This window comes from Geotrypetes seraphini, chromosome 2 (assembly GCF_902459505.1).
Source record: "Geotrypetes seraphini chromosome 2, aGeoSer1.1, whole genome shotgun sequence".
Taxonomy (NCBI): Eukaryota; Metazoa; Chordata; class Amphibia; order Gymnophiona; family Dermophiidae; genus Geotrypetes; species Geotrypetes seraphini.
This window is the reverse complement of record NC_047085.1, coordinates 333,084,438-333,110,415: the sequence shown is the minus strand read 5'-3', so window position 1 is coordinate 333,110,415 and position 25,978 is coordinate 333,084,438. Positions and strand designations below refer to the sequence as shown.

At 43.4% G+C, this 25,978-nt stretch overlaps 2 protein-coding genes across 2 annotated transcripts in view; one reads left to right on the top strand and one right to left on the bottom strand.

Moving 5' to 3' along the window:
• Window positions 1–15,204, bottom strand: part of EPDR1 (ependymin related 1) — a 54,623-nt gene extending 39,419 nt beyond the window's left edge. Inside the window, exon 1 of the mRNA XM_033930239.1 lies at window positions 14,807–15,204. Coding sequence (XP_033786130.1) covers window positions 14,807–15,039 — 233 coding nt within the window. The 5' untranslated portion in view covers window positions 15,040–15,204. The remainder of the gene's footprint in view (window positions 1–14,806) is intronic.
• Window positions 15,205–22,217: 7,013 nt separating this feature from the next.
• Window positions 22,218–25,978, top strand: part of SFRP4 (secreted frizzled related protein 4) — a 65,674-nt gene continuing 61,913 nt past the window's right edge. Inside the window, exons 1-3 of the mRNA XM_033930241.1 lie at window positions 22,218–22,775; window positions 24,441–24,521; window positions 24,617–24,682. Coding sequence (XP_033786132.1) covers window positions 22,334–22,775; window positions 24,441–24,521; window positions 24,617–24,682 — 589 coding nt within the window. The 5' untranslated portion in view covers window positions 22,218–22,333. The remainder of the gene's footprint in view (window positions 22,776–24,440; window positions 24,522–24,616; window positions 24,683–25,978) is intronic.

The window sequence follows — 25,978 nt, the reverse complement described above, 5'->3', positions numbered from 1 at the left end:
AGCTAAGTATCATCATATTTACACTCCATTATAAAATTGAAATAAGGAAAAAATCATCTTAATTAATGGTATTAAATAAATCATACACTTTAAATAGAATTTAAAAAAAAAAAAAAAAAATATATATATATATATAAGGACCGATGATAGCTCACGAAATAGTTGTTAGCCTGTGACTGCGAGCGTTTGAGTTCCTATTCTAACAAATATATTCTATTTAATTTAAAGTAAGTGTATGAATCTTTTAGGTCTAACATCAGTCTTTTCTGGAAGGGAATAAGGTAAATGCTCCGACACTTATTCAGTTCCTATGAGCGTCGGAGCATTTACTTCACCGGCGTTAGATAATAATCACATTTTTGCTAGTTCTGCAGCTCTGGTAAATTGGCAAGATATGGACTATCTCTGTCCCTGGGAAAGCACATTAACTGCCTCAAAAATAAGCACCTAAAATATTAAACAATACATCACAAGGATTAGAAATTCTTGATATACTAACCATATAGGACAAAAATAGAAGCCCTCATAATTTTTCATGGAGAGAGAGCAGAAATAAAGGAGATAAGATCAAAATTTCTGAAGCAGAAAAAGGAAATACATACTAAACCGTTTTATTTTAAAAACCCGGTATGCACAGTACGTAAAAAAACAACATAAGAGTGAAAAGTACATGTAATAGAGAATATCATTTCTCTTGGCTATCTTGCTTCATTACCCAGGACAACAGATTTCTCTCATAAAATAAAGGACAAGTAAGAGTTATTCTTTCAAGCAAACTTACAACACGAAATACATTACCCTATGGCAAAAAGTTTGGAGGCTACGCACACTTTAACTTTTTAACAACATAATCCAAAACCTCAAAAAGAGTTTGCTTTCAAAGAATCTATTAGAATGGAAGAGATACAGTTCAATGAACATAAATAAATTGATGATTTGGCTTTTTTGATGAGTTTTATTCCCAATATAAACTTGCAAAACTTTCTGTATTCTCTCTTTCTCTCACACACCTTCATACAAAGAGAATACTGTGCAAATCCTCCAACATTCATTTTTACATGATGATTTGGTTTCAAAACAGATGGAAAATAAAGGATCTGAAAAAAATATGCATTTGTTAAATATGCAAATTATACGAGGGATAGAAGTAAAACTATAAAAAGAATTGCTGTGGTTTATGGTGTTTTAGACTAAAAAGCCCACTTTTCAGCAGCAGTGACCTCCACACTAATTTAAATGTTGATGCCACTGTTTTAAAATCCATATATTCAATACCACTATATTCTATGGACACGTTAGCATTTAGCACACGCTAAAATGGCTAGCACGCCTTAGTAAAAGGTCCCCTATATTTTTGCAGAAGTTCATAAACACAATTAAATATATCTTGTAGCGTCACGCATCGGTACTACTTCCAATAATTCCTCAAAAATATTGAAATTTGTGTCACAAGCACAAAGAAACACAGCTAATTGAGCTACGCCCCTAATGTCTGTACTCTCATCAAAGGCAACGGAAAAAGCTTTGAAACTAGATGATTTTGCTTTGATCTGATCACTTCAATTACCGGCCAAATCATTAATTCTTTCTGCAACTGTATTTCGAGACAAAGAGATTGTTTGAAAAACCTTCACACTTCCAAGACAAACAATTTTTTAAGCTTTAATTAGACATTCCTTGATGAAATCACGTTCGGTAAAAGGTTTCGAGTGTTTAGCTATCAACTCAAAGGTGTAGCTTGAATGCACCGCCGCTTCACTTTCTTGTGATATTTTAGTAAATATGAACTGTTGTTTTTTCAGTCCCAACTAGAGAGCTGCATGGGAACGGGGACGACAGGAATCCCTTGGGACCCACGGGGATCCCGCAGGTTCCCCCTTCGGGTCACGGGGATCCCATGGGGACGCCCCCTAAGGTCGCGGGGATCCTGTGGGAACACCCCCTAGGGTCGCGGGGTTCCTGCGGGGTTGGATGAACTCGAGCCGCGAGGATCGTCTTCTGTTCCCTACCTGTCCTGCCGCAGCACACAGCCGACCGGAAGTTTTCCACAATGTCAGCGCTGACGTCGGAGGGAGGGCTTAAGCAAAGCCCTCCCTCCCTCCGACGTCAGCGCTGACATCGGGAAGACTTCTGGTCGGCTGTGTGCTGCGGCAGGGCAGGTAGGAAAAATTCAAGGCAGTGGCGTACCAAAGTGGGGGGGGCGGTCCGCCCCGGGGCAGCCTTAGGCCAGATCCCCTTACCTTCGTGGCACTTTCCCCCGACCAACCAACAACAGGCCCGGTCCGACAAACCTCCCTGCCCTGTAGCCGCAAATCTAAATTACCTTCTTACAGCAGCTGGATTCAGGGCAGGGAGGTTTGTCGGACTGGGCCTGTTCTGTTGTCGGGCGGGCGGGGAAGCACCACGAAGGTAAGGGGCAGGGAGGGAGAAAGGGAGGAAAGGTGGAGTGGAGAGGAAAAGACGCTTAAGGGAAATGGGTAAAACTGAGGGGGGAGAAGGACGCTGAAAGCACTGGGGAAGACAGAGGGGGGAGAAGGACGCTGAAAGCACATGGTGAAGACAAAGGGGTGGAGAAGGACGCTGAAAGCACATGGGGAAGACAGAGGGGGGAGAAGGATGCTGAAAGGACATGGGGAAGACAGGGGGGAGAAGGACGCTGAAAGGACATGGGGAAGACAGAGGGGGAGAAGGATGCTGAAAGGACATGGGGAAGACAGGGGGGAGAAGAATGCTGAAAGGACATGGGGAAGATGGGGGAGAAGGACGCTGAAAGGACATGGGGGAGAAGGATACTGAAAGCACATGGGGAAGACAGAGGGAGGAGAAGGACGCTGACAGGACATGAGGAAGATGAGGGGGGAGAAGGACGCTGAAAGGAAATGGGGAAGAGAGAGTGGGGCGAAGACGCTGGCAGGGAAGAAGACAGAGATGCCAGACTATGGGGGGAGTGGAGGAAAGAAGATGGGTGCCAGACCAATTTGGAAGGGGGGAGAAAGGGAGAGGCATAGTAACAGAGCAAATGGAAGACACAGAGAGAAGAGAGACAGTGGATGGAAGGAATTGAATGAGAACATGAGGAAAGCAGAAGCCAGACAACAAAGGTAGGAAAAAAATTCTATTTCTTTCTTTCTTTTTTTTTTTTTTTGCTTCAGGATAAAGTAGTATATTAGTTGTGTTGATAAAAATTTATAAACATTAGAGGCTCTGGTAGAAACCCGTTTACAAAGTATGTATTCTTCCCAATTAATATTTCCAAATTAATAAAGTCTCTTTGCTTATTTGTAAATGGGTTTCTACCAGAGCCTTTAATTCAGTAGCATAATTTAATGAAATAACTATTTCTGAAGTTTATAGGGACGGGCGGGGACGGAGGGGATTCCTCGCAGGGACGGGTGGGGACCAGTGTTCCCGCTAAGCTGCGCTGGCCAGCGCTCGCGCACAAAATATTACATCGCAGCGCAAAGTTTCTCTTCACAGCGCACACACGCGTCGGTAAGGTAAGGGGACGCATTGGGGGGATTGCACTTCCCCACAATTGCCATGCTTCGGTTCCTCTTCTTCCTTCCTTCCTCCCTCCCCCCCCCCCCCCCCGCGGGACCCTGCGGCACCATCAACTCTTACTCCCTCTAATGTCGGCCCTGCAGCTCCAGACTTCCTCGCACCTTCTCCCCTCCCCCTTTGGATCGCTATTATTTTAAATGTTATAGCCGCGGAGCTGTATCCATCAGTGCAGATGTCTAACCTCGGCCTGCCCCGGAACTCTTACTGCAACAGTGACTTCCTGTTCCTGCCTAGACGGGCGGCTGCTGCAGTAAGAGTTCCGGGGCAGGCCGAGGTTAGACATCTCCACTGATGGATACAGCTCCGCGGCTATAACATTTAAAATAATAGCGATCCAAAGGGGGAGGGGAGAAGGTGCGAGGAAGTCTGGAGCTGCAGGGCCGACATTAGAGGGAGTAAGAGTTGATGGTGCCGCAGGGTCCCGCGGGGGGGGGGGGGGGAGGAAGGAAGGAAGAAGAGGAACCGAAGCATGGCAATTGTGGGGAAGTGCAGAGCTGCAGGGAAGAGTGTTGCGGTACCCAGCTGGAGGGAGAAGGAAGATGAGGGAGGGAATTAAAGGAGATGCCAGGGCTTGGAGCGTAGGAGGAAGGTATGCCAGTCTAAGGGAAAAGGAAGGGGGAGATGTGAGAGCATGGAGGGGGAGCGAAAGATGGAAGAAAAGGAAAGGAGAGAGATGCCAGAGAATCAGGGAAGGGGAGATACCAGACTATGAGGAGAGGTGTGGGAGAGGGAAGGCGAGGAGAGAGATGCCAGACCAATGGGGTGAAAGGAGAGATGGAAGGGGGAGGCATACAGTTTCTGGAAGGGGCATAGAAGGAGAGAAGATGCCATATAGGGGAAGAGAGACGGCAGACAGTGGATGGAAGGAAGAGAGTTACAAGAAGATGAGGAAAGGAGAAACCACAGAAGACAAAGGTAGAAAAAAATTTCTATTTATTTATTGCTTTAGGAGACATGTGTCACTGTTTCTGTGAAGCATTGTATGCAGAGTCCAGCTGGTTCAATTTAACCTTTGTCTATGTATTTTTATTTTATCCCCCCTTTTACAAAACTGTGAAGCGTTTTTAGCACCAGCCTTGGTGGTAGCAGCTCTGATGCTCAGAATTTTATGAGCATCAGAGCTGTTACCTCCGTAGCTAAAATCCACACTACAGTTTTGTAAAAGAGGGAGGGGTTAGTTTGTGATTACATATTCCTTACTAGGCGAAGGTGTTTTCTGTGTTCTGTGTGTTTGAAAGACATGGTTTTCTGTTAGGATTGACGGTGTAGGATTGATCTGTGCTGGTCTGGCTTGTTTAGTTTTACAATGGGTGTATTGATGTACTGCTCACTGCAATATGTAAGATGCTGCCTTTTCCTAGGTACTCATGTGTGACGTGTGGTTTGTTACTAAAAATCATGTTTTTCTTACAGATGGGGGGGGGTGCCAAAAAATGATGGGCCCCGGATGTTACATATGCTAGGTACGCCACTGTATGTAAAGATACCAGAAAGCTGGCGTAGCAAAAACTTCTAAGTTTTGAGTATTTAACCCTCCCACAATCTCACGGGCACTCGTTTCAAGTTTATTGAGATTTTGATTTAAACGCAATATCAAATATTTTCAATGCGTATAACAAAAATAAATTTGGGGAAATAAATAAAACCATTTGAACCAGTGTTCCCGCTAAGCTGCGCTGGCGTGCGCTGGCGCACAAAATATTACATCGCAGCGCACACGTTTCTCGTCACAGCGCACGATCGGAAGAGGCGTACGGCAGATGGCAGGGCGGCGAGAGGAGAATCGGGCGAGTTGGCTCATAACTTGCTGGCGCCCGATATTTTTGGCTCACGGTGAAAAAAGTTTGCTCACAACACCCGCCCGCTTAGAGGGAACACTGGTGGGGACGTGTAAGATTCCTCATGGGGACGGGTAGGACTTTGACGGGGACGGGTGGGATTTCTGTCCCCACGCAACTCTCTAGTCCCAACTTGAGCTCTTGTCTCATTAATCCTTCGTAATTGTCATATTTTGATTTATGCTGTTCATAGTGCCGTTTAACGTTATATAACTTTGGCACACTAATAGCATTATTACATATCAAGCAAATTATTTTATCTTTTACTTCACAGCAAAAATACTCCAATTCCCACTTTTCTTGGAAATTTCGATGTTCATCAGCAATTTTTCATTTAGTCTTACTACCACTTGGTTCTGATATAGATGTGACAAGGGGCATAATCAAAAAATACGTCTAAGTCCATTTTGGTCCTAAGTTGCTAGTTGTCCAAAGTCGGCAATGTCTAAACTAAGTCCATTCTCAAAAAATACGTCCAAAATATATCTTTTTTCGAGAATCGTCTAATTATACGTCCAGCCGTTTGATCGTCCAGACCACTAAGTCATCTCTCTTTATACCCCATTCTCGTCCAAAAATTCACCTTTTGGACGTGAGAGGGGCCAGCAAAGTGATGGACTGGACACCCAGACATAACAACAGAGTAGTTAAAACATATTACGTTTCCCTCTTGTGTTTTTCCTATGTTTTGCTTTTCTTTAATTAATTGTATTTCAAAACCCTTTCTTACCCTATGTAATGAGAACTTATATCAAGTAATTACCCGATGTTATTATTTAAGTTTGTATTGTTTGTCCCTCATTTAATGTATTTTAAAATGTTCATCGCTTAGAATTCCGATTAAGCGATTAATCAAGAGAAATAATAAACTTGAAACTTGAAACACCTTACAGGGCACTGCAACAAACTTCACAAAAAGGGTGCCACATAAACATCTCACCAGAACTCTCTTATAGATCATGATGAGCCCCCCAAAACACCCCCAAAACCTACTAGACCCATATGTCTACAACCCCAATAGCCCCAGACTACTTAAGCCACCTCTGTGCTGCTCTACTAGGCTTTCCTATGCCAGGTGCTGATGTTCTGGAGGCAGGTATGTATGTTTTATTCTGATTTTTAGATTTCTAGGGGTGGGGCAGGTGATCACTAGGGCAGTATGAGGGAGTCTTTGTGTCTGCAGTGGTTATCTGGTCACTTTGGATACCTTCTGGGCACTTAGACCTGTTTTTACATTGCCTAAGTCACAATGTACAAGTTCTGTCTAGGAAGTCTCGTTAAACTTTCGGTTATACTTATAGTATGACTAAATCTTGCAGGAAAAATTTCATGATTCTAGTCATGGATTGCATTTACTGGGTCGCAAAGATGTTTGTTGTGGGCCGAGAGTTTGACATGCTTGATTTACAGGACGGAATGAAAGTGACACTAGTGGATGTACTGTAACACTGCAGAGGTTTTAGTTGCTGCTACAGTAGTTGAAGCTAAATTTTTATTCCCTTCCCAGTGTCATATGCTATGAGAGTTATTCAGTGCAGTGGTGTAATGAGGGAGGTTAGCGCCTGAGGCGCTGGTGTCCCCTCACTCTTTCCGCCGCTTGAGTGCCACTCCGCCCCCCACGTACCTCTTCAAATGTTCACTGGCGCAAGCAGCATCTTCCACCTGCTGCTCATGCTGACCACAACTCATTTTCTGATGTCATATCCTGGTCCCGTGACTAGGAAGGGATGTGAGAAAGGAGTAAAGGATGGCGCGAGCAGCAAGTGGAAACTGTTGTTCGTGCTGGTAAATATTTAAGTAGGTACGCAGAGGGGGGGGGTAGAGAGGAGGAGAGGCACCGGCACCCCTAATGGCACCCAGGGCAGTCCACCCTCCCACCTTAGCTCGATTATTGTAATTCCTTACTATTAAATATTACTCAAAAGGAAAAAAAACGGTTACAGATAATCCAAAATACCGCTGTGAAACTCATTCACAATGGAAAAAAATACGACCACGTAACTCCTTTTTTGATTGACTCACATTGGCTCCCTATTAGCCATCGTATAACCTTCAAAATTTTGCTTTTAGCATTTAAAACATTATCCTCTAATGAACCGCAATTCATAAATCGCATGCTTATTCCATACAACACATCTCGTTCCCTCCGTTCTACAGCCCAAAGGCTGCTTGTTGTTCCTTCATTAAAAATTATTGGCACTAGACGTCACGATATATACTCGGTGAAGGCTCCTCAGACCTGGAATATCCTACCGCAATATAAAAGGGATGAAAATGACCTCAACCGATTTAAAAATAACTTAAAAACATTTCTTTTTAAAGACGCATTTAACCTTTGAATCTTAAATAAAGTAGAAAACATCTCTGAAAACAAAAAGGTAAAAAATAATTTTTTTTTTTTTATATATAGGAAAATTAATTTTATTACCTTCACTTATGTTCTTTCCATTTACAGTTTTTTCGTTAATCTAGCTTAGCACCAATTTTGTAACTTTACCCCTTTTTTCCTTCTGTATCCAAGTTTGTCAGTACATTTGTTCGTCTCGTCCATTTTAAATAGTATGTTAATTTTATGACTTACTTTTATATTTTGGTTGTAACTCGCTTAGTAAATTATGGATAAGCGATTTATCAAATATAAATAAACTTGAAACTTTCTACGTCACTGATTCAGTGCTGCATCCTGCCTGTAGGTACCATGATGTTTTTTCTAGCTAGTAGGCCTGCCATTCAATTACCTAGATTTCATAGCCTAACTTATGAGATTAGTACTGAAAATCAGTGCTAAGCTCCTAACTTCTTGTCCCCACTCTAAATCCATCCCTGTTGTTACCCACTTTTTTATGCTCCTATATTCAAGTACAGCAAAATTTTTAGTAAAAATTTATGCACTCAACCCTAGTAAATTTTCAGAGCCCAATTTATGAGCAAAACGCTCAAAGTTAGGAGCATAAATCCCTTGAATATTGGACCCTATCATTACTACTGATTTATAACCCACCTACTGCTCTTAGGCACACATAACCAGCCAGCTGCCCCTGCCACTACAACAAGGTCATGTAATGAGACAAATAATGAAGTAAAACTAATGACTTGTACAGCAGGGCTGCTGCCCAAATGTACTTTTCTGATGTCAGTTGTAATGTGTCTATTCTAATGCATAGTTCTTGGATGCTGGCCCTATGGACCCTTTGATCCATGCTTTTAGGGAATTAGTATCTACAGCACTACTTGAGATACAACACCAATGGCGGAATGAATGCAGTTACAATATTACCAAGCAGGAACATAAAGGGTTACAACACTTACTTTCAAATGACATCATTAGACTGAAGGCGGATAAAGGAGGGGCGACAGTGGTGATGAGTAGAAGCCATTACGAGGAAGAAGCGAGAAGACAGTTGAGTGATCAAAAGGCATATAGAAGACTTGACCGAAATCCGACTGAGGATTTGGCAGGGGAGATATTAGATTGGCTTAATACATATTATAAAAGGGGAGTTCTCACCATGGAAGAATATCGTTTGCTTTTTGAGAAATGTCCTAGGATCCCACATATTTCTTTTGTTCCAAAAATTCATAAAACACTGGACAATCCACCTGGCTGCCTGATTGTTAACACGTGGCAGTCTATATTAGAACCTTTATCTAAGTTTATTGACTATTTTTTAGGAGGTGAGGTGCCGAAGATTAGATCGTTTATTAAAGATTCATCTCATTTTCTGAGAAAATTGTCACAACTTAACATTGACATGCAACATACTTGAATGGTGACTCTTGATGTGACGTCCCTTTATACCCAGATACCACAGACCCAAGTGTTGGAAATCATTGAGGAAGTATTAGATCGCAGGATTCCTCCCCAACGGATTCCCATAGAATTTTTTAAGAAACTAGCAGCATGGGTTATTCAACATAACTATTTTCAGTACCAGAGGGAGTTTTCCCAACAAATCCAAGGGGTGGCGATGGGGGCTACTTTGGCCCCATCGGTGGCCGCCCTCTACATGGCTGGATTTGAAGATCGTTTGTCTATGCTGCCATTCATTTTTCTCTAATTCCATTTTGGGTCCGTTTCTTGGACGACGTGTTCCTATTATGGCAAGGGACGTGTGAACAGCTGGATCATTTATTAACATACTTAAATTCTGTGGATGAGTACATAAAATTCACAATGGTGTGCCAGCAATCTAGGATTGATTTTTTAGACATAACCATGTCGATAGTGACCAGGAAGATATGTACATCTTTATTTAGGAAACCAGTGACAAGTAATACCTTACTCCATTTTGATAGTTTTCACCCCTATAAATTGCGGTTTAACTTACCGATTAGTCAGTTCTTCAGAGTCCGTAGAGTGTGTTCCTCCATGGAAGAATTTAAAATCCAGGTGAAAGCTTTAACTGAGAGATTCCTCGAGAGGGGATACCCAGGTAGGGCTATTAAGCAAGCTTTCTTACGCGCGAAGTATGCCCAGAGAGAGCTCCTAATAGAGGACTCCGATACCACAGCCGAGGGTGAGAGTTTAACATGCATTCTCTCCTTTTCCCAAGCAGTTAATATGATGGTTGAGATTATGAAACAATATTAGCATGTGGTACAGATGCATCAAGCCCTTCATGAATTTCCGAGGGTAGCATTTTCTAGAGGTATCACATTAGGACAAAGATTTGACTTCCAGAAATATGGGGTGAGAAAAAGGATGGAAAGGGGTTTACATAAGAAATGCGGGAGATGCCAATGGTGTCCTACAACTATAGAGGGAGAGGTTTGGAAGGTCCCAGGGAGAGGGGGTGACTCTTAGGTCCAAAACTAAAACTGACTGTAATTCTGCAGAAGTAGTGTATGCCATAGTATGCCCATGTGAGTTAATAGATGTTTTAAAATAGCCCAATGTTGTTTATGACGTTGTCTATGTAATATACAGTGGTGCCTCACACAACGAACTTAATCCGTTCCAGGAGCAAGTTTGTTATGTGAAACGTTCGTTGTGTGAAACGCGTTTTCCCATAAGAATACATGTAAAACAAAATAATTCGTTCTGCAGCCCTGTTGTCCCATAAGAATACCTGTAAAACAAAATAATTCGTTCTGCAGCCCTACATTTCCCTCCCTCCACCTCACCTCACATGCAGAGCCTGCCAGCCTTCTCCCTCACCCAGCCGCACGATCTGCAGGAGGCTAAGAACTTCGGGAACTGGGTCAGTTCCCACTGCAGCTCCATGTGACTCTAGGCAAATCACCTGACCCTCCAGTTGTCCTAGGTCAGTGGTCGGCAAACCGCGGCTCGCGAGCCGCATGTGGCTCTTTAGCCACTTGAGTGCAGCTCTGCACTTGCCTAGGGCCCGAAACTGTCAGAAGGGTCCCAGGGCTGGCGTAAGAGGGGGGAGCATAGATCTAAGGGGCCCTGCGATCCAAACTTCTTTATTAAACACCTAAATTTTCCTTTTCAGAGGGACCCCGACATGGCAGCTGTTCTCATAAACTGCCGGTAGCTGCCCCGAAGCTTTCCCTTTGCGGCGATCTGCCCTATCAGAAACGGGAAGTTGCAGCAGAGGGAAAACTTCGGGGCAGCCGCAGGCAGTTTGTGAGAATGGCTGCCATGTCGGGGTCCCTCTGAAAAGGAAAATTTTGGCTGGAGAGGGCAGTGATCTCTTGCCTTCCCTACTGCTCCTCCCCCGTACTGTCCAGCTTTCCCTCCCCTGCTGGCCAGAACTCCTCATCTTTCCCCCAAGAAATTCAACAGTTTTCCTTCCTCCCTCTTCGGCTGTACCAGCAGGTTAGTTTGTCTGCACAATATTCACTGCTGCTGTGCATCAGCGGGTCTGGCTCCCGGCACGATCTCAAAAAGCTGTGCACGCGCAGCTGCTGGAGTTGATCAATGTTCTCCTGTCCTGCAACTTCCGGTTTCCGGTTGCGTCAGAGGAGAAGATTGAACAACAGAGCATGCGCGCATGTGCTGCTCCCTGAAAGCGTGTGGCTGGCCGAAAAAGAAAGCCGGAAAACTCGGCATCCGAGGTAAGGTGAGGGTGCTGCTGTTCCCGGCTCACATTAGGAAGCGGCGAGAGTAGTTCCGCCCGGGCCCCTCGGGCGACTTCGTTGTGTGAAACGAAGTTCGTTATAGGGAGCAAGACAAAAAGTTCGTTATGCGCAGCGTTCGCTGTGCGAGGCGTCCGTTATGCGAGGCACCACTGTACACCATTAATCCACAACGGCATATAATAAACTTCAAAGTGCCTAATTTCTAAGTGATCTTTTTTTCAGATAATACCTTTCTAAGTACCTCTATGGTCTTCAGTTCCAGCCAACCACCAGCCAAATTATTTGAAGGCTTGTTTCTCTTTCTGGCTTTTATTCATCATCAGACCATAGTTTTTTGTTTTTATTTTTTTAAAGTGCTTGTGCTCTATATTCTATGTTTTGTGCAAATCGATAAACTTTTCTTATCCAACTTTAAAACTTTTGTACTTAGCTTTAGCTATTTCTTCATTCTTTTTTTAAACCTCGGGAAGGACCTTAAGGTTCAACCAGTTTTGCCCAAAGGCTTTTTCAAGAACAGGTCACCTGCAAATAAGAGGCAAGAGTTGGTGAATGCATCAGTTTCATTGTTCTAAAACTTTAAACTAATCCCTCAATATCTTAACAGTTCTAGTTTTAGAAGTAAAATTACCCCTTTTGTTTTGCTCCACAGCATCCCGACATGTGTTCTTCTATGTAAAGATGGCCACGGCATTTTTTGGTTCTGTTTAATTCAGGTGACTCATTAACTATTTCACTAATGACATCAGTTCAGTGGGAGGAGCCTAAACTAGTGTCATCCATTCTATTTCTAAATTTAATCCTCCTGGATGCAACGTATTCAGAGTGGCATATACTCCAACTGATACCTACTTTTGAGGAAGAATTTCCTATGATCGCCTTCAACAGAGGACAGAATTTAGGGAAGCACCTTTCCAAGTAAAGGTATGAGGAAGCCAGTTACAATCGAGAGGATGGCAATCATGTCAGATGCGGCCATTGTCAATGGTGCACAAAAGCTATTGAGGGCCATATGTGGAATCCTCCCAACAGAGACATCAAGATTAAAACTCGTATGCTAACTACATGCGAATCTCATAATGTAGTTTATGCCATCACATGCTCATGCGGGCTCATATATGTGGGGAGAAGTAGTAGACCAGTGCACATTAGACTAAATGAACACAAGTCACGTATAGCTACAGAGAGCATCCAGGCACCTCTAGTCCAGCACTGGATGGAAAAAGCTCACATCATAGATGATTTAAGATGGGGGTCATAGATTGTATAAAAGAAGGGTGGGAGGGTGGTTACATTGAGAACAGATTAAATTTCAAAGAACTATGCTGGATATACACTCTGAATACGGTGCATCCAGGAGGATTAAATTTAGAAATAGAATGGATGATACTAGTTTAGGCTCCTCCCACTGAACTGATGTCATCAGTGAGGTAATTAATGAGTCACATGATTTAAACAGAACCAAAAAATGCCGCAGCCATCTTTACATAGAAGAACACACGTCGGGATGCTGTGGAGCAAAACAAAAGGGGTAACTTTACTTCTAAAACTAGAACTGTTAAGATATTGAGGGATTTTTAGAACAATGAAACTGATGCATTCACCAACTCTTGCCTCTTATCGATTTGCACAAAACATAGAATATAGAGCACAAGCACTTTAAAAAAATAAAAACAAAAAACTAAGGTCTGATGATGAATAAAAGCCAGAAAGAGAAACAAGCCTTCAAATAATTTGGCTGGTGGTTGGCTGGAACTGAAGACCATAGAGGTACTTAGAAATGTATTATCTGAAGAAAAAAAGATTGATTAGAAAGTAGGCACTTTGAAGTTTATTATATGCCGTTGTGGATTGATGGTGCATGTGAGTTAATATACATAGGACGGACAAGTAGGTCTGTCAAGACATGACTCACAGAACATAAGTCCCGTATAGTGAATTGGCACCTACAGGCCCCCATGGTGCAGCACTGGATGTCTAAACAACATGACATAGATGATCCACGCTGGCGTGTCATTGACAAGATTAAAGGGAGGGATGGTGGGAATATTGATAAGATTCTAAATGAAAGAGAACAGAGGTATATTTTCCAACTTGATACGGTGGACGAACAGGTTAAATGGGGAACTTGAAAGGGCATCTCTGATTGGTTGACTAAGGCCCAACAGGAATCAGATATTTAAATACTGAAAGGGCCATCTTACTCACATAACTAACATTAAGTTGTATGACAGGGAAGGCTGCGGTAAGAGTTTTTTTGAGTTTATGGATGAGTTAGGTAGGATAGAGGGACATAGTTGTATAAGTATTTCACATGCTCCTTCTATTTTTAGGGAGACCCTTGATAAAGCACGGGAGTGCGAAACATGTCGGGTCATCTCTTCCGAGTCATAGCTTTAAAGATAAGCATTAAATCATGCTACTATAGTTTCTAATATAAAAGTTTATTAAAAATACTAAATAATGAAAGCATAAAAACTATATTCACAGGCCGGTGATGAGTACCACGTAATTCTTCCCATTATCAAGTTATATATAGCGGTGGAGTGGTGGGGCTGAGGCCTTCATTAATATTAAAGTGTTTATTACCTCTCCGATATTTGGGATTTGGTTTTGAACATTGAGTAGTTTTTGGATGCTGGCAACTTCAGTGAAGAACTTGCTGGAAGGCAGTGTGAGATTTTGAAAATACAAAAGGCTGCTTGGCAATTGCCCCCTCCCCCTTCCCCCCCAAGCTGTATGTTTCAGGAGCAATGGAGACATCCTCTCCCTGCAGATGTACAGCTGGAAAGTGGGAAGCAGATAGGGCGGGATGATAAACAGGGGTAAAGATGAAGTAAGTGAAACCAAGGAGAAATATGAGCAAGTAAAGGGCATGTGGAAATGGGACTAAGAACGGCACATCTGGAGAGGTGAGAGACAATAAGAAGGAATGATGCAATAAGATGATATATGAAAGAGCACTTAATGGGAACAAAATAGGAAAAGGGGAAGCTGAAGGAGTAAAGATGTAATGGGAAAATTCCTAATACGTCTCTCTGGGAGCTCAGCACCTTGCAAACGCTATGAATTACATAATAATGATTAAGACAAGATTCCCAAACTCTCTGGACTCCGCCAGATGCATGCACCGGCTGCAAGAAAGAGAGCCACTTCCCTTACACTCTATTACCCAAAAAGATAGAACCAGGAAGGCGCTAGGATTCACCATAGGCCATATATGCAGCAACATGAATTCACCACGCCCTGAGTCTCAGCCCCTCGGCCGGGCTCCGGCTGCAGCAGCGCAGGGGGCGGGACCAGGCCATGCACTTGCACACCCGTCTCTTGAAGGCCGTTTCCTCTAAGCTCCCCACGCGCACACCCACCTCTTGCAGGGCACGAGCCCCTTCTTCTCCTCCAGGACCCGCACGCGCTGCTGGCTAGCGTCGTAGGAGACGGCGGCGCGAGTGTTCCGGCCCGTGCTGTGATCGTACTGCACCGTGCGCCCTTCCCACTGCGCTGGCGCCAGGCAGGGGCTGGGGCCCGAGGGCGAGGCACCAGCTGTAGAGAAAGAGCGCATCGAGAACAGCAGCAGCAACAGCAAGGCGATGCCAGCCATGCTTAGGCTCCAAGAGGCGCAGCGGGTGGTATCTGAGAGGCTATGCAGCAGTGCCCAGCGCCGCTGCTCCTTGTTTATGCAGTTGCTGCTGTCAGGTGTCCCGGGCGAAGGCGTTGCTTGTTGTTGCTGCCGCTGCCATAGGGTGGGCAGAAGCGCGTGGCACTGGCCAGGGAATGTGCAGGAGTCAGCAGAGGGAGGGAAGAAACCTGAGCGATGAGCTTCTGTCAGCTGCAGAGAACTTGATTGGCATGACAATTTTAAGCGTGCTTCTAAAGATAATACAGAAAAGCCTGAGTTTATAACACCGCACCTATCTGAACCGTCCAAATAGGCGCCCAATAAGATTATTTTTGAAGAGTAATACTGTACAGGCGTTTATGTTCTCAAGAAGCCTATTTTATAAAGCCACACAAAGGGCCAGATTAATATATGGCGCTGAAAAAAAGTGCTTAGAATATACATAATGGCTGACCCTGTGGCTAGCCCTATGATTAAAATTTAGCCGCAACCATTTATGCCAACCTATGATTAAAATTTAGGCCCAAGCATTTATGTCAACTAAAAATTGATGCCCATACCTAAATTCTGTGCCATGGATATATTCTGTAACAGCATGTGCAATTTATAGGAACGCCCATGTCCACACCCCCTTTTCAAATTCACAAATTAGAGTTTGTGCATACCACTTTATAGAATACACTTAAATTCACTAAACCCGATCATGTAACGATGATTGCAAAACCAGATCAATCCAACCCATTCAAATTAGTAAAACCCCATGCAAAATAGCCAAGCGATTGATTCACTAACAATTGCTTGGCTATTTTAAATTGGGTTTTACTATCCCAAACCCCAACTGCTGCAGATCTGTCTGTAACTGTGTTACCAATCAAGAAAATAGGGGGTGTTTCGGATAATCTACTATACAATATTTCTATAAAAATTCCTTGCACATTTGTTCCACAATTTTATTTATAACTAAATGTATCATTTGTACTCCTATTTAGAGTAAAACCATTGATATGGTGCCCCCACTTTATTACCAAACTCTCCCATATGAGAAATAAACTGATATCCCCCATGTCCTGACATTGCCCTGGTATACCCACATCCCCTAAAATTTCTGCCCACATCCCCCCAGCATTCCTGGACCCCCCCTCCCTCATCCTTGAGCCCCCCCCCCCTGGTACCTTTGGAAGAGCAAATGGCAGGAGGGAAGCTCACTCCTGCCTATAGGGCTGCATGCTGCGAATGACGGGGCTTCCCCCTCCCAAATGCCAATCAGGGCCTTCAGCCCCTCCCACTGCATCCCAAGATGCATTGGGAGGGGGACTCCCCATCATTTGCAGTACACTTCCCTCCTGCCGTTTGCTCTTTCAAACATATGGGGGGATTCTGGGGATGTGGGAGGGGGCCCAGGAATGTTGGGGGGATGTGGGGGAGGGGCAAAGATGTTAGGGGATGTCAGGGGAGGTACAGGATATCAGAGTGATATTGAGATGTGAGGGGGATATGGGGGATATCAGGGCAATGTCAGGGGGAAGGGGGAAGGGCTCTGCAGCTCAGCTGATCCTTGCAGGGGGAATTCCCATCAGCTGAGCCGCCAGGAATCCCCAAAACCGCCTCAGCTGATAGGAATTCCTTCTGCCGCAATCAGTCGGGGTAGTTGGTGGGTACGTCTACAAAACGTGCTTTTGTATGTTTTTTGCATGGGCATTTTTATTTTTGAAAATGGGCAAAAAAGGTAGACGTCCTAAGGACCAAAACATATATCTAGCTCATTTTCAAAAATAAAAGAAAGGTTTGGCAGCTTTGAAAATGGACATTTTTCCTGCTTGGTTTGTGGACATCTTGCACAAAACATTCAAACTCAGACTTGGGCACATTTTTTATTATTGCCCTCTATGGGTAAAATGAAAGAGTAGAATCCAGACTAACCCTTAACACCATATTGTTTCTTGGAATGGAAGAATGGAATATTTTACTATGAGGGGAGGTGAATACTAGCTCAAGGTGTAGGACAATGATTAACTTTTTACTTTCTAAAACTGAGAACAGGAGGTTGTCTTATAGCCATATATCAACTGCTTAGAGGCAAGTTTAGAGGGCAGTATCTGCAAAAACACAAACAGAATTTTTGATAATAGAGAAAGGTGCCACAACCAAAAGACTGTATATGCAGAGGTAGGGGAGCTAGAAATATGTTACGAGGTCATTTCATAAATAATGCACTCTATTTTTTTTTTTTATTTAAATGTTTTTTGGGGGGGGTTTTCAAGTATTTCTTTACAATCCTTCAATATGGTCTCCCTGCTTTGCAATGACTGAGTCCCAACGTCTGGGAAGCTTCATTATTCCATCCAACGACGGAAGAAATCTCTTCCAGAGATGCAAAACGATGTCCACGCATAGGTTGTTTCAACTTTGGAAAAAGGTCGAAGTCTGGTGGACTCATGCCTGGACTGTAGGGAGCATGAGGTAACACCTCCCAGCTGTATTCACATAGTTTTTCAATGACGACATTTCCTATGTGCGGGCAAGCATTGTTGTGAAGAATGAGTGGCCCAGCCAAGAGCAACTGAGGTCGGGTTTTGTGCATTTTTCAGCACATTTTTTGCAAAAAATCATGATAATACACTGCTGTGTCACTTATTCCACATGGAACTTTGTCTGTGGTAATGATGCCTTCATGATTATAAGCAAAAATCATAATTTGTTTGACTTTGTTTGAGCTCGTTGAATTTTTTTTGGTTGTGGAGAAGATGGAGCTCTCCACTCGGACTGTGATTTCAGCTCCGGCTCAAAGTCTGTGACCCACGTTTCATCAATAGCAACAATGCGATTCAAGAATGCCTGACTGTCAATGTCGAATCTTGTTTCAGCACAGTTGCATTGTCCAGGCATCTCTGCTGCTGTTCAGCAGTCAAGAAGTGGGGGACTCATTGTCAGAATTCGGTATACTGATGTCAGTGGAATCCCTGTAGTTTCAGAAAGTTCCTTGCATGTCACACGGCGATCTTGTTCAAGAGCATCAGCCACGAGTTTCACACATCGTTCATCGATTGTTGATTTCGGCCTTCCTGGTCTTGCATCATCTATGCTCACACAACCACTCCGTAAACGAGTTGCTTCCTGAGAAACTGTACTATGGTCCACTGTTAACTCACCACAAACTTCACGTAATGCACTGTGGATTTCTGTTGTGTTTTTGCCACGTAGAGTTTCAATCTTAATGTACGACCTATGATCGTCAACAAACAAAGTACCCGAGATACCTGCAGCCTCCATTTCCCACACTTGTCACAGCCACACTATGTACACTACAGGGCCCCTACAGTCCTGCTGCTTCAAGCACTGAAGTGAAAGTGAAACAAGGTTTACTGCAATTATATCATCCACTCCCCAATGTTGCCAACCTGTGCATTATTTATGAAACGACCCTCGTAAATAGAATAGGATGATATCATAGGAGGAGAAAAAGAGAACTGGTGCAAATCCAGAATGACTGATTCAATAAATATTATGCAAATCAATTAAATGCTCTACCCTGAATACCAAGGTCTTAGATCACCCCCTTGTCTTTCACTGGCTCCATGAGTTCAAAGGCAGCTGAAAGGATCACTGAATGACAGGGCAGTACATATCCCATTAAGCATAGCTGAATTTTGGTGATATGATCTTGATGAAGGAGAGTTGACCCAAAACAAGTTTTTCTATGAGCTTTGAAAGTATTGGTAGATTAGAAATTAGACAAAAACTGGATAACAGTCTGCGTTGGAATAACAGCCCTCCGCACAGACCACTGGCTACCAATCAACAAATGCTGCACATTCAAGGCTCTTGTAATAGCGCATAAAAGATTCCACACTACCACCCCCGCCTACATAAGTTCCAAGGTACACCTGTACGCCCCTACCCGCCCCCTCCACTCTAGAGCAGAGAGACGACTGTGCATCCTCCCAGGAATGTCTCTCCTGATGGAAACCACCCGCAAACGTTCCTACAGCCACTTCATCCCACAGCTCTGGAACCAGCTCCCCCCTCAAATCAGATCACAGAACTCATTAATGACCTTGCAAAGAGCTGTGAAAGCCTTTCTCTTCAACTAAAGGTCCAGCCACAAACAATCCTCTGAACTCTCTCCCACCAACAACCACTGGTTCATTCTACTGTATTACCTCCCCAGGAATTTCCTATGAATGTCCCCACCCAAGCTGTCCTTAAGTTACTGTACTGTCCAGCCTTGTCATTATGGTATTGTATTGTATTGTCTTGTCAAATGTACTGTCCAATGTAACATACTGTGAATGTTGGCTTGTAACCTGTTCTGAGCTCCCGGGAGGAGGGAATAGAAATAGAATTAGAATTAATTAAAATAAATAAATAACAATTATATGTTTCTAGGGAGAACAGACGTAACACTGAGGAAGGCTATCTTCAAGCAAAGAAAGAAAGAAATGGATAAGATGCAAAACCTATTTAAAAAAAAAGAAACGTTAGCCATGGATCAACAGAAGAAGAAGAAGGATGTAGAAGTGTAATGAAAACTTGGGTAACAGAAAATAGACTGCGGGGTGGAGAATATTCCTCCCAGGTGGATACTGGTAAAGATGAGCAGGATGTATTACAAGAGGATTGGCTGGAAGGGAGAGGGGAGAGAAAGGTGTGAGTACAATTGACAGAAATTCATAAAAGAATCTAGTTTCACCAACCAAATTCCAGCAAGATCATCAGGAGGCAAGGAACAAGTATGTCTGATTTAATTTATTTCCTTGATATACTGCTAAATACAATGTTGTGCAAAAGCAGTGAGGTGCAACAGCAGGGGATATAGAATTTAAAATTTGAAAAAATTTCCTGGTTTATTAGCAGCCCTGGTGATAAGAACAGTCAATAAGAAGGCAAATTGATGCTTACACCAAAGGTGCTCTAGGTATCTGACTTGCCTCTTGAGAAGGTTTAGTTCTAATGGTATTAGAACTGGGACTGGCGCTAGACACCCCAAAGCAGGGCCACTTGCCCAAGGAGACCAGAAAGAGCTTCTGAAAGGCTGGACCTGAACTGCCCATGATCAGAGCGTGTGTGCTGATAGCTCTCTGAGTTTGGGTGACTATCAGGATTGATGGTTCTGCTTTGATTGCAACTGCTCCTTGCTTCCCCAGGCAGCAGCCTACTTTGCGTAGTAATAAAACCAGCCCTGAGAGTACTAGATGCATCTTCCACTCCTACCCCCATGTAGCTGCCATCAGTGCTTCATATCACTTCTGCTCACTCCTGCCCAGTATCTCTTCTCCCTTCTACTTCTTGTCCCTTCCACTCCCTGCCTAGCCCAGCATCACTCCAATTTTGTCTTTCTTTATGTAGTGCCCGGTTCACTCTCCATTTCAGCACTTTTTCTGTCTCCATCCTCACCCCATTCATTAAACTCTGTCCATCCCTCCCTCATCCACTCAGCACACTCCATCCCTCCATGTCACACTCAGCACAAACTCTTTTCACACAACCAATCCTGTATCTTCCCTATCCCGCAAAGCATCTTATTTTGCTCCTGCGCTACAATCTCAGTACCCTGTCTGTAATCCCTAGCCACCCTTCAAGCATTCTCTCTGCATTATGCACACCTACCCTAGTAACTAAATAGTGAGAGCAGATTTTTTTTTAAAAAAATTTGCCCATCCAGTCTACTCAGCACATTCAAATACCCAATGGAACACAAAAGCCCCTTTCCCTCAAATCCTTCATCTGACTTTTCAAAGTGGTACCATTGCCACTGTGTGCAGGTTACCCACCACTGTTTTGTTAATTTATAAAACCTGCCAAAGATTCTGGGGTTTGCCACTCCCCCTTCCCCCAAAATGTTGGCACCGGTGGCCATGGCTTACTGCACATGAGAGCCTGATCCATCATGCATAGATATATTTTGAAGAGCAATCGTGTAGTAGTTCCTGTTCAGTTTTAAGATAAGAATAATGCATTGTCAGGGAAAGAACATCTACCCGATCAAACTCAAACAATAAGCAGCAGAGAAAAAGTGTCTGCAAATAAAACAGTGAAGTATATCAATGAAGCCCCCTTCTGGCCAATACAAAAGAAAATTGGAGAAGTTTTTATTATCATCAATTTGAAAATGTGATGGAAAGGCAGGGAGAGAGGCACGGAAGGTTCAACCAGGGTGTATAAAAAGATAATCCCCTATAACAACTGGGTCCCTTTCCTTTTTTAAAATCGGTCATCTGTTGGTCTCAGGGCTTGCAAAATCTAAGAGAGAAAATGTCACAGTGTAACACAGGTACAGATCGGTTCCAAGAACTTTAAGGGTAACTTTCCGCACACCCAAAGTTTCAAATTATGGTCCCAGGCACATATTATTAGTGCCACGCAGTACAAGAATAAGAGCTGCGACAGGTGGCTGGGGGCGGTTAGTCACTGATCCTTTAATTTTCACAAATGTCATGGACTGAGGATTAAAGTGCTTACTGCTTTCTTTCTTCAATTAAAACTTTTAGTCTCAACATAGGGAGGGAAAGCATTAGGATCCGTCAGAGCTAAAGTGTCATAGAGGTCTGTCAGAGCCATAACCTATGCTGAGACTAAAAATGACACGGACCTCAGATTTATAAAATCTGAGGTCCGTGTCATTTTTAGTCTCAGCATAGGTTATGGCTCTGACAGACCTCTTTATTCATTATCTTTATTCATTTTTAAAGCTACATTTGTGCATAATACATTATTTACATATAATATTAAAATTAAAGCACTTACCAAGATTAATAACAAAATGATTTCCCCTTCCCTTCCACTAATTAATCAATCAATAAATTCCAATAAGAACATAACAATATATCCATTAAACACTTCCACAAACACCCCCTCCCCACTCCCAGGATGTGTATGATTCCCCCTTTATCCAGATCAATCTTTACAATATTTAGTTAATGATGCCCAAACATCCATGAACTTTTTGTAACTACCCTTTTGAATAACCTATGCTGAGACTAAAAGTGGCAGGAGCTCAGATTTTTAAGGACGTGCAGTTAAGATCCGCGTTTTACCCCTTCCCTAGGGGGGGGGGGATGGACAGAGCCCTTCATCTCCCTCCCCTATGCTCTCCACCCCCTCTGTCACTGGTATAAATGTAGTTCTGTAGTTTCCATGGCTGGTCGCTGACTTTAGGGTGCCAGAGAGCGCGTCGTGAAGCCCCAGAACGCTTCGGCTCGCCTTGTGTGAACTTCGGGGATTCGAGATCGCTCCGTTTGGAAAGTTGGGCGCGGGCGGCAGAGGGAGCCTGTGCGAGATGCTGCCGGTGGTCGCTGCGCTCTTCCTGTCGCTCTGGACCGACGTGGGCGTTCACAGCGCGCTCTGCGAGCCCGTCCGGATCCCCATGTGCAAGAATATGCCCTGGAACATCACCAGGATGCCCAACCACCTGCATCACAGCACCCAGGAAAACGCCATCCTGGCCATCGAGCAGTACGAGGAGCTGGTGGGCATCAGCTGCAGCTCGGCGCTCAACTTCTTCCTCTGCGCCATGTACGTCCCCATCTGCACCCTGGAGTTCCTCCACGACCCCATCAAGCCTTGCAAATCCATCTGCCAGAGCGCCAGGGACGGCTGTGAGCCCGTCATGAAGAGGTACAACCACAGCTGGCCGGAGAGCCTGGCCTGCGATGAGCTGCCCGTGTACGACCGGGGAGTGTGCATCTCCCCCGAAGCCATAGTCACGGATCTCCCTGAAGGTGAGGGCACCGGGAGGAAACCCCGCCTGGCTTACAGGGAGGGGGGAAGAGAGCATCGAATTAAAGTAGGTCTGACTAGTGGCGAAATTAATAAATACGTTTAAAGAAAGTGGAACGTGGATATTGCAAATGACTACATTTCTTTTAGATGAATCCTAAAATGACTGACTGGCTTTTTTTTTTTTAAAGGCAACTTCTTGTTGTCCTACCCCTAGATCCATTCTCTAGCAGGTGCACCCAAATTTCAACAGGGAAGAAAGAATGAGTCATAGGAGGCAGCTCTGTGGGTACTTGAGCACCCCCTTTACTATATCCAACTAGGGACACTTTGTTTTGATTTTGGCACCCTCAGTCATTTTGATAAGTCCTTTGCACTGAGTAGAATGTACAATGATGAAAAAATGCAGGAGGCCAGTATTTATTAACTCTCATGCATTGCTTGTCAAGTTTAGAATCGTTGGACCAAAGATCAGTAATGGTTTCCTTTAATGCAGAAATTGCTTGTCAATATATATCAGTTGTTGGAGCCAACTTTGCAAAACCATGATGGTGACAAACTGGACACAAATGACCCCTTCCTGGACCCAGTGAAGTAATGTGCTCATTGGGAAGCCTTAAGCATCAGCTGCACCCACAGAACAGGCAATTATGATAAATGTCAAATTAACCAGCTGAGAACAGCTAGGGTTACCATTACAGAATGACACAGGGACAAATGTTTCCCCATCACCACAGGAGCTCAATTTCCCTGCCTGTCCCAGCGAGTTTTGTCACTGCCCCATTTCTGTAAGCTCTGCCTTAACCGCACAAGCCTTGGACAGATATGATTTTAAAGTGTTTGAGGATTGTGCAGATGAGAACAGAGCTTGCAGGACTTAGGCAGGGACAGGAAAAGAACTCACTGGGACTGGACAGGAAAATGAATTCCCACGGGGACGGGAAAAAAAAATTGACTCTGTGTCATTCTCTAAAATGAGTTCCAATGGGAAAAAATTTGTGTCCTTGTCATTCTCTACTTACCACATGGCTGCAGAAAAAAAAAGAGTCCGGACTGAGATCCAGGTTTTACTTCCATTGAAAGCAATGGAAGTAAAACCCAGATGTCTCAATCCATCCTCTTTTTTTTTTTCTGGAGCTATATGGTAACCCTATGGACAGCACTGTGTCTACCTTTCTATACTCAAGAAGGGGAGAGAAGAATTTTGCCTCAAAAGTAGCACAACCAAACAACGGAAAGAAGCAAAAGAGATGTCATAAAATCAACCAAACAGTTCCTTTATTATATCAAATAATGTCAATCAAATTATATAACAAAACGTCCATCTGATTCAAGGGTTGTAACTTGGTCTAGGACACGCCTTGAATCAGATGGACATTTTGTTATATAATTTGATTGACATTATTTGATATAATAAAGGAACTGTTTGGTTGATTTTATGACATCTCTTTTGCCTCTTTCCGTCCGTCTTTGGTTGTACCTTTCTATACTGTCACTACGGTATTTGCCAAATCCCCAAAGCGATTCCAAGTCACACCACATCATGATTTGTATCTCGCCCAGGTGAGATATGCGTTTGCTAATGGTTGTTTAAACGCGTTTTCCCATTCCCGCAGGAGGCAAACAGTTATCTATACAAATGTAGAGAACGCTGTTTTATGTTTCAGACGTGCCCTGGATAGATTTCACCCAAGATGTGATGGTCCAAGAAAAACCTTACGAAAATCGTTGCAAAAGCGCAAAATCTGGTGAGAGATAGCCCAGAGTGTTTGTCATGTATTTGCTTTCAAATTAACTAGACACTGATTTCTAACTTTCCATCTTTACGCTTTCTTTTTTAAAGATAGCTGCAAGTGCAGAAAGGTGAAGCCGACTCTACCGATGTATCTGAACAAGAATTACAGCTACAGTAAGTCGAGCAACTTCATTATTCTGTTCTTGGCAAAGGTTAACTCCGCGGGAGATTGGACATTTATTTAGGGTTCCCTTTTACTAAGGTGCGGTAGACGATTTAGTGTGCACTAAAAATTAGTGTGCGCTAAACGCTAACGCATGCTAACACGTCCATAGGATATAATGGACATGTTAGCATGCGCTAAATTGGCTACCGCACCTTAGTAAAAGTACTACTTAGTGTTGCTGTGACAAGTACCTCGTAAGCAGCCTGTCACAAGCCTTGCAGAACATTGTATGTCCTTTATATTAAATCCCTTGATCTCTTGAGGGAAACCTATATTCATTTGACATTTATATAAAGATAATTAGAAAAGTTTAAAAATAACTATACAATCACAAAAAAAAAAGACAGACATTATGACTTCATACTTTTCCAATATGTTAAATGTTTTTTAAGGGGTCATTTGTTAAAGGTTCCCACCAATTTTTTTTCCTTCATGACAAAAATTGCAACATATTTGTCAAGGAACCATCCCTTTACCGTCATAGTGTAATCAGCAATGAGCATCTCTGTGGCAGGCAGTTATGAGACAGACTCTGAGATGGCCGTGTTCTGAATGGGGTTCATTCCGGGGATTCAGGTGATTTTGCATGGAATATTGCTACACCTTGGGTTTTGGCCAGGTACTAGTGACCTGGATTGGCCACCGTGAGAACGGGCTACTGGGCTTGATGGACCATTGGTCTTACCCAGTAAGGCTATTCTTAAATCAGCTTCAAGAATTCCCAAATAGTGCTATGGTAACAGAGTGCTGGATTGGTTTTGCAAATATCAGTGGTTGTAAAATTTGCAATTCAGAAGATATTTGAGGTGGTCAGAAAGAAACTGAGCACGGCAGCAAAAATACCACTCAACCTACTCTGAAAACACCCTCCACTCTTCAGGGGGTGCTGAAAAGTTCTCAGCCCAACCAACCCTGAATTCTGAGGGTTATTTTGCCACTGTAGCTGAAAAGAATGTAATCTTATTTAAGAGCCAATTTGCAGAAACAAAATTCTATGTTTTGACATTGTTTCAGATCATTGATTGAACCATATCCACCTTGTTGGGCTGAGAACTTTTCAGCCCCATTCCCCTTACTTATAAACTAATCAATAAAGTTATATACCTATTATCACTTCTTTTGTTTGCTTTATGGAGCTCTTCGAACTAATTTATTTGACTAGGAAGTATGACAGTGAAAATTCAGGCTGTGTGATAACTGGGTTCAAACCAGCAAGCCCCACCCCCTAGAAACCATATGGGATG